At 34.1% G+C, this 9,909-nt stretch overlaps 1 protein-coding gene across 9 annotated transcripts in view; it reads right to left on the reverse strand.

The window, feature by feature from the left end:
* Nucleotides 1-853: 853 nt before the first annotated feature.
* Nucleotides 854-9,909, reverse strand: part of LOC111033424 (solute carrier family 26 member 10-like) — a 100,853-nt gene continuing 91,797 nt past the window's right edge. For 8 of the 9 annotated variants that reach the window (XM_022314146.1, XM_022314143.1, XM_022314144.1 and 5 more), the window contains 2 exons: nt 2,712-3,622; nt 854-2,033 (listed from right to left, as the gene is read on the reverse strand). In XM_022314146.1, coding sequence (XP_022169838.1) covers nt 942-2,033; nt 2,712-3,622 — 2,003 coding nt within the window. In that variant the 3' untranslated portion in view covers nt 854-941. Of the gene's footprint in view, nt 2,034-2,711; nt 3,623-5,242; nt 5,508-9,909 lie in introns of those variants that run through there. The other variant, XM_022314147.1, reaches the window with a different exon arrangement.

The following is a 9,909-nucleotide window of genomic DNA, read 5'->3' on the forward strand; positions in this document are numbered from 1 at the left end:
ATAGGTATACGAGCTGGTTGTTTATTTATGGGGAGGTTTTTGCATATATACGCGTGCAAAACACACATACACATCGGGTCGTGCTACATACGCAGGGCACCGCATTCCTATAACGCTCTTTCGTCGACAGTTATTACTGCGCACAACAAAACAAATTACTGTTTTCTAATTTCACCAACGGCCCTTCTGCCTCAGCCCGAACCCGCTTCCCGTAAACGACTGCACATTCCGCCTCGTGCTGTCCAACGTGGTCATTGGCTTTAGCACCTCTTTTGCACATTTAAATTCTGCATAAGCAAAATAGCGTTGTTAACGCTACTGCATTCAATCGACCGAGGAATTAATGGTCACAAAAATTGCGCACTTTTTTTTTTTTGTATCCATGCTGTATGCATCATTTATTACAATAGAAATCAGAATACTTCATTTCGTCATTTCTCAAGAATGAGACTAGGTATTTGTAATTCATTGTGATGTTTAGAAATAATCATAAGTTATTTTACAGCGTACTTATAACACACAAGTTATAAAACAGTTTATTTAAAAAAAATAACAATATACATTACAACTTAAACTATAGCAATATTTTACATTAATTATTTATATTATTAATTACAAAATAATTGTCTAATATTATAAAGTAAAAAAATAATTGTATACTACAGTATAATAATACATATGTATTTATCTTAACTAATAGATATTTATAAAAAAAAAATAATAGGTAGTTATGAGTACATGGCACCGATAAAAGATTAAATAATTTGTATGGTCGTTTTTAGCATAAAAATTATCAAAAAAATATTTCTTGTTTTATACCGATGACACAAACGTTGATTAAATATTTCAAAATTACTGTTTTTCAAAGAAATAAATAAACAATTAATGTTTTTTCAATGGAAAAAAAATATTTACACTTGGAAAGTGCGTCGTTTACTCATTTACAGTCCGTTTGGAGTTTTGGTCGATTGAGAGTCATACGTCGAGTCTTGGTTTTTTTTGCTACTGCATTGGCGAAAGACGACAGCGTCGTGGACGGTAGGGAAGAATCGCACCGATTTCACGTCGTTATTACAACGAATATACTCCAACGAGCTGTCAGGTACGGCGGCCAGATATATGTCAAACCCGTCGGACACGAGCGATTCGATCGACTCGGACAGCATTTTCACGCCGGCCGCGTCGGCGTACTGCAGGGCTGCCATGTCCAGGACCAAGCACTGAGTTCGCCGGCCACTGATCTCGTTCTTGCCATCGACCACGGTCACGGTCATGGTCATGGACGCGTCGTCGTCGCCAGCCCTCGTCACTTCCGCCAGCTTCCTCTTGAACATGTACCTGTTGATCACGTTCAAGCTACCGGAGTACCGGACGATCTTGACGTCGGGTACTTCGGTGGCGTCGCCGTACAGGTCCAGTCTCACGTACAGGTCGGTGTCCGGTAGCCGGCCGAGCACGTGCACTTCGTTCAGCACTCCCTTGACGAACACGAACAGCAGCGACACAACCACGCCGACCAATAACCCGGTATCGATGTCCAATACTATGACGGTGGAGTAGGTGACCATCCATACGGTACCGTCGGTCTTCGACTTGCGCCAGATCTCCGGAAAGTCTAACACTTGCAACAGGAGCCCTTTGAGCGCCACCACGATGATGCTGGACAGCACGCATCTGGGCAGAGGTTCGAAAACGACGCCGATCCAGAGCAGCACGACTACTATGATTCCTGCGGACACGATGCTGGCCATTTGGGTCTTGCCGCCCACCGTCTGTTGGGAGGCACTTCGCGATGGAGACGCGCCGCTGGGCAAACACGAGAAGAACGACCCTACGACGTTGCCCAAACCCTGGGCCAGCAGCTCCTGGTTGGTGTCCAATGGGTATTTCAGTTTTTCCGACACGAGCAAAGCCAGCGACATGGTGATCGAGTAACCGACCAGTGCGATCACGCAAGCGTCCACGAACACGGCTGAGAACAGTTTGACAGGCGGCACTTCGAACGGTGGCAGGCCTGATTTGATTTCGCCCATCTAAAATATATTATGATCGAATTATTCATCACAAACGTCATGTATAACGTTCTAGACGTAAGCGTAAGTTGGCCACCGTAAAAGTTGAACGGCAAAAGTCGAGTGATAAGAATGCTGTTCTACAATTATTATGCGACTCATAATATAAACGTCGTAAGTTATGAGTACACAGTTAAATTCTAGTTTGATACAAACGTGTTATATGTATATGTTTTCAATATATGTATTTGTCATTTATTCCTTTTCGCATATTTTAAAATTGTCATTATTTTATAGACATTATAAATACCTATAGTACTAGACGATAGCCCATATAGTGGGCCTGGACTGTACTCAGAACTATGACGAATGACGAAGAGGAAAAACATTAATTAATACTTTATTAAATTTTTCTTTTTATGTTCCTAATTTGTTATTTTGTTTTCATTTTATGTAATTTTCTATAAATGCCTTTAATGAAACGCCCCTATAGATATCTAAACGGATAAAACTTGAATCCAGAAAATGAAAAAAATGCAGTAAAAACCAATTGTGATGATAAAAACAGACCCCAATTTTAAAAAAACGTCAATTGTCATAGGCCGGTTTTAAGAAAAATAGTAAAACGGACTTAGAACCTTTGGTGGCTTATCAACAATTACAATTGGTTACTATACAGCCAATGATTTGTGTGTTTACCTGAACCATGTTATAGTCCTGGGCAATCGTGGTCACTTGGAAAAGCACAGTGGCAATGATCGTCACGATCAGTTCGATCGGCAGTGGCATGCACAGCTTGCTGTTGATCCTCTCCTTCAGGTACTTGTTGTACACCAACAAAACGGCGATGGTTGTGACGGACACGGTGGTCGTCATCAAGTTGATCGTGTGGAAGCGGTCGGCAAAATCATAGAACGTGTTGGGCACCTGCATCATGCCGACTCGCCGGTCAACGTCCACGCCCAGCAGCTCCTTCAGCTGTGACGTGAGCACGATGACGGCCACGGACGCGGTGAAGCCGCTGACCAGCGTCTCGGACAGCACGGTGCACAGCAGCCCCAACCGGAAGACGTACATGAGAAGTTGTACGAGCCCGGCCACCATCGTGACGGCGGTGGCCACCTGGATGGCCGTGTAACCGGTCCCGGGGTCGGCCGCGGTGCCATCGTTCGCGTACATGGTCACCACTTTACCGGTCATCAGGCACAGGACAGACAGCACACCCAGCGATATGTGACGGGACGTTCCCAGTAGGCTGTACACCAGCACCGGGAACACGGCCATGTAAAGGCCGACGGTCGGTTCGACGTTACCGAGGATCGAGTAGGCCATACCCTGCGGTATGTTCAACACGGCCACCGCGATCCCGGCCATCGTGTCCTCGGCGAAGTCCTGGGACCAGCGGTAGTTGAGGAACAGCCAGTCGATGGACGGTATCGTTTTCCGCACGTAGTCCATGCACGTCCGTTTTTTCTTGTGCGGTTTCTTCGAGGGTGGCCGCCGATCCGCCACGGCCGGGGCGTTGTTGTTGGCCGACAGCGCGTCCACCTGGTACACGTCCCGCTGTGTGTTGATTTCCGGTTGACGATCCATCATCTCGGTCTTGGCGTCTGTAGAGGAAAAAAAAAACCAAACAAAAACATTAAATATTTTCAATCTCACAGTCAAGTCGTGCACGTTTTAAGAGATTTCTTCCACGTATAGACGTTTGTGCAAGAAATTAAAATAAATTCAATCGATATTTGATTTTGCAGAATTTCGTTTACAAATGCATAATCGCCGAAAAAATAGTTAAATTTAAAATAAAAATGTGGGCACTTTTAATTGTGTATTTATACTTAAGACGCCGTTATTGATGATTATTGTATTTTATACATAAAAACTTGAGTTTATAAAATCAGTAAAATATGTTCAAACAAACAAAAAAGAACAATTAAACAAACTTTGCTAACATGACATTTTAAGTACACTAATTGTTGGATGCTTGAACTAAATAACACATTCCCGAATATTAGTGTTTTATAAACTATTCGAGATTTGTAGTTGATTTCAAGTTTAGATACGTCCAATATTGATATGTGAAGTGTTGATAACATAACACTATTAATCACGTGTTACACTTTATATTTCTCATATTTCTTAACATATCATAATAGGTAGGTATTAAAATATAATACTATAATATTGTATTTAATACATTTGTTGACTAAACTGTCAACCTATTTTTTATTCAATTTAATCGAAATTTGACATTATTACATTTTTAGGAAATATAACTTACACACATATTATTAAATTAAAACTAATTTATCAAATTTCATTGATGTTTATGTTCCCGCTTTTTTTAGATGAAAGAAGTGTTTTTGATGTTTTTTAACTTTGAAGTAGCTTTAATATATCTTTGCCTATTGAAACATTTTAAATTTGTTGGAAAGGGATTAAATTAAAATTGAATAGAATTTCATGAAGGTTTAAACAAAAATTCTTAAAAAAAACAAACTGTAGAATTAAACTTCAATGAACAACACACATCTTACAATACTATTTATTGTTTGGACTTTTTTTTAGTATATTTTTTATATGCATTTATCAACTTTAATTGACCATTAAACTATGAATAGTAATTTATTATAGGTAAATCTTAACAGTATTAGTAGTATCCTATTATAAAGGTATTTATATCTATTTTATTAAATGTTTTTATTGTTACAAATAAATATTAATTTAAACACAATTTATTTTACAATATAACTTTTTCAAAACAGCATAGAAAGTATTTAGATATTTTTTAAATTACATTGAAAAAAATTGAACTGCACCTACCAAGCTGCCATTACAAAATATACTTAAGGAAATCAAATTAAGGGAATATTATGGTTGAAAAAAATAAAAATTCTACGTAGCTAACATGTAACCACAAATTGTTTTAACCTAGACCACTGTTATTATTATTGATATTATGTTATACTATGATAATGATGTTAAAAGACTGTTTTTTAAATATTTTACTAAGGTTTACTCTGAATTATTCTATAATATTTTACTTTAATAGTAAAACTTTTATGAGTAAGAAGTGTTGATAAATAATATTAAATAAGAACATGATTAAAATCTATTAGTATAATATGAAACTTTAGTAATTAATTACGGGTTAAATAAAAATTAGAATAATGAATCATTAAAATATCTTATTCTGTTATATTAAAAATAAATAAATTATTAAAACTCACTCATTATTGAATTGCGATGAAATATATTTTTAATTCTGCGTGTTTAATAATTACCAATTAGTAACAAACGTATTTGATCACCGAAAATTTATTGAGTATATCCAATGCGTAACATTTGATGAATACTATTAAATGAGAACATGATGTTTCATCATTTTATATTATATGTAGAAGTCAAATATTTTATCTGAAATTCTCAAGTAGATTAAATTTAAATTATACTTATGAATTGCATTATTAGGTGTAGGTGTGTATATTAATTATTGTGTACTTCAGCTGTAATAAAACAATACACTTGTGGCTTGGTGTGACGCGGTGTCTACACACAGTTGCGCGAATACTCTCTGAGTGTACTCGCTGGCCGGCGTTGCTAGGTCCCGATGGGTGACCACCCGCAATTTTTAGCTACAAAATTCTTGCACCACATACAAATACGTGTTCCAAACCAACCATACTTCCCTACAAACAGGTAATGGCTATAGTTGCCGAGCTGTAGTTCAATAAAAAAAAAAGTTTAACACTTTTGATGTGACCAACTGTGAAGAGTAAACACGATGACTATCCAATGTCCATACCTACAACAGTTGGAAAGCGGTTTAGGACATTTCCGCGTTGCCAATTCAACGTGGCCATTTCGGCGTAGGGCAGTTTCGACGTAGGCCTTAGGGCCATTTTAAGAAATTAGGTAGGTCACTATAAAATATAAATATAATAAATAAATAAATAATAATAAATAATAAAAAATAAATAAATAATACAAATTTAATTAAAATAAGGAGAATGCTATTAAAATTACAAATAAAAATATTCAGGTCATCATACTTAAATAATGTGCTATTTCTCTTAAAAACTCATAATATTACGATTGTTATAATCGCTGACTAATTTTAAAATACGTTTATCGATGTCAATGTATTTTTTTTTTTTTTTTGGTGCACTTTTGCCTGTTTCTAATTGGCAAAAGAAGGTGTCTCGGCCACTTTGTATTCTCCTTAAGCATGATATAAATGCCCATAGTGTCAGGTGGTCAACTGCCATTTGCAGATTAAGCCGACGATTTGCCGCTTCAGCGTGATTATTTGTTCGATCTTCTTTACTAAGTACGCGATCATGAACGTTCCAAATAATAGGGGGGGGGCTGGGGACCTGGGAGCCAAGTTAACACTATTTATTTGCACTAAAGGCATCAAAAATATATATGTACCCATCATGTACAAATATTTCACGCCCACGGAAAGTTTCAATTGCTTGTGCCATGGTGACTACTAACTACTGACTACTTGACTATCTTATATTACTCAATGATCGTCTATCGATACAGCGTGCAGCGTATAGGTTAACTATACCTATACATATCTTTATTAACTAAGACGGTAATATAGATTATGTTGTGCGACAGTGTAATCCCATAATATATATATTATATATATTATTATTATTATTATGTACAGTTTATATTACTGCATCTAACCGACGAAAGTCAGATAAAAACTGATAAATGATATATATATATATTATATAGATACAATATAAACAATGCTAACATTGTATTATCTAAACGCGATTAAATGTAAAAATGAAAAAATAATTAAATGAAAAAATGACTACGCCGAAATAGACCCACGCCAAAACGGCCCTACGCCGAGATGGCCACGCCGAAATGTCCGGATACGGTTGGAACGTGTACCTAACTAAATGTTTTATTGGTACACCTAACTGTTAAAATAAATCATTCGTGAAAAAAGAATAAATACATGAATACAGAATAACCACAATCATAAATATATCATACACGTGTAATTACCTATATTGTATCCATAAAAGTTTGATTTAGCGTGTGAATATCTTGGTTATTGATAAGCGATAACAATGTAATTTAGATTGTGTAACTGTATTATAAGATACTTCAATATCTCTTTGGGTATAATAGATATAAACAATCAATAATATTACTACAATATTTTACAATTACAATTACACGTCATATTTTTTTAATTCAACTAGAACTATTTTTATCTGTCATAAAATTATTTAGTGCTAAATAAATCATGCATAACACCACACATCTAAATTTATAAACTTATCTTGAATGTAAGATTGTAAAATTAGAACGCTCGTCACATAATATATGATATACGTTGATGAAATCATATTATCCTAATCAACCTAAACCATATGGGTCCTATACAAATGTATAATAAACATTATGAATTACTGCAGTTATGTAATATTACTATAGATTTATAGAAAACTTAAATAATGAAGTAGATAGAATTATTATAATATTATAATCTTACTAACCATATACTATTTTCTAATACACTTAATATAATCATAAATGTACTTATAAATCAATAAAATGTGCACATATTGATTACCTACCAATAAACGATGATTATATTAACAGCTGATACAATTTCATGTTTATTTCTTGTTCACAGGGACTAATTTGATACTATCTACATTATTATTAAACCATACTGCATAGTTGAACATAATATTATTGGTGTTGTATCTAAAAAATAATTTGTATGGTTCGACAACATAATATTTGTTAGCCAAGGTACTACCTACTAGTTATCATTATTCTAGAATTTAATTTCTATGTCGCATATTAATAATAATTTGAATACTGTGTACTTACCTACATTTTTTTCTAATGGTTTAATTAAATCTGTATTTCCATAAATATATTTATGCAATAGTTAAGATTTATTGATTTTCAAGTAATTCACATGTCAATTTATACTTCACAAAAACTACTCTACATTCAATCAATTTTTATGTTTATTAATAGTTATGTTTCATTTATGTATTATATTTTAATCAAAATGTTTAACAATTCTTAGTAGGGCAAATTTGGGAGCTATATAGGTAACAACAGATTCAATTATGTTGTATAACTTAAGCATTTTAGGGAAAATCAAGTTAGACATCAAGTACCTTTATATAAATGATGTATTGTATATTTGTATTATTACGTATTTAGGTATTTACTAAAATATAGACAAAATAATATAATGATACAACGAAATTAAAAACCAAGAATGAGAATAAAGGCTTATCTATAACGAAGAAAAATATAATTTCTTCAAGTTTTAACTTGAATGTTTTTACCATTTTCAAGTCATACATGATACTTTGACATTTGTATAAATTGTTTGTAATATGTTTATTGTTTAATTTAATTTATGCTTCAAATGACAAATTTTATACCATTAACTAACTATATGTCAAGACTCAAGACGAGTATACATAAATAATAGCTGTGGCTATGTGCCTGTGAATTTACTACATGGTCTACATGAACAAAAACTTGACAAGTTACAAGTTGACTAGTGAATTTAACATTTTTTTTTTTTAAAAACAATAAAACTACAACGATATTATCAGCAGGCATAAATATTAAGGTAAAGTGTAAATCTATTATTGTACGTGTTATTTTTAATTGAGAAACAATTAATAACTAATTTAATATTTAAAGTTATTAAGAAATAAATTAAATTATTTCAAACAATATAATATTTGTATACTTAAAAGAAGACATACATAAATGTATTGTCATATTAAAACATATATAACATAGATATTAAAATACAATTTTTGTTATGGGTATTTTATGTTTACCACACTAATGTGTTTGCAATGATTAAATTGATTGAAATAACCCTTGTTGCTCTGTACAATATTTCTATTTAGTAAAGTACCTTACGATTTATTAACTATTAAGTATTTAGATTATTCAACCGAAATCTAAATTCATATATTACAATATTTGCTTGCGGGACGACTATGGATTATTCGTTATATTATTGTTTGTTGAAACGTGAAAAAGAACGATATTATCCTAAATAATAAATATTATACAAAGTTATTTTTTTTATGATAGATGATTGTGCCATGTATACTATATACTATATAGGGATATACTATTATGTTTATTGTTTCGCTTTGTGATAATACTACTAATTTAAAAGTCAGAATTCGACATAGGTAACACACAAAAAGAAGAAGAAAACAATTAAAACTCCTCTAACAGTGGGTGGTTAGGTAACTAAATGCGTTCAACATTCAACATTTCGTTGACACTATTTCTGTGAACTTAAAGCGGGTGTTACGTGGGTCGACGATAAGTTTTAACGTGACGATGGAAAAGAAAAATGGAACATTAAAAGCCGTCGTCGCTTTACGCACGGTCGTTTTGTCACCGAACATTTTGTCGTCCGTGTAGTTAATACGTCATTACACGGAGGTGTGCATTGTGTGTACGTATAAATTACAACAGCTTCGTATCAGAATATTTTCGTTGTATGTAGGCACATTTATATGTATAATAATATCGTGTAGGTATTATATTATTCACAATGGGGTGATAAATATTATGTATTTCGAATTCTCTGCCGGCGAACGTTTTTCTTTCACTTCAGCCCGCAATAATATAACACAACATTATAGTATCATCATCGCATTGTGTATACTTTGTGTCGTATTTAATAAAAATGATACGACGCGTACACGCACCGCACGCTCCGTGCACTCCTCATCGCACCGGTCGTCGCCAAGTCGTCGGCTGTTATTACTTCGGACACACGTGCTAGTGGCGGAAGGGCAAGACGAATCGAAAAGGACCGTTTTCGTCGAAAGCCTAGACGTATGTAATAATAAAA

The sequence above is a fragment of the Myzus persicae genome, unplaced genomic scaffold (assembly GCF_001856785.1).
Source record: "Myzus persicae strain clone G006 unplaced genomic scaffold, MPER_G0061.0, whole genome shotgun sequence".
In the NCBI taxonomy this organism is placed as follows: Eukaryota; Metazoa; Arthropoda; class Insecta; order Hemiptera; family Aphididae; genus Myzus; species Myzus persicae.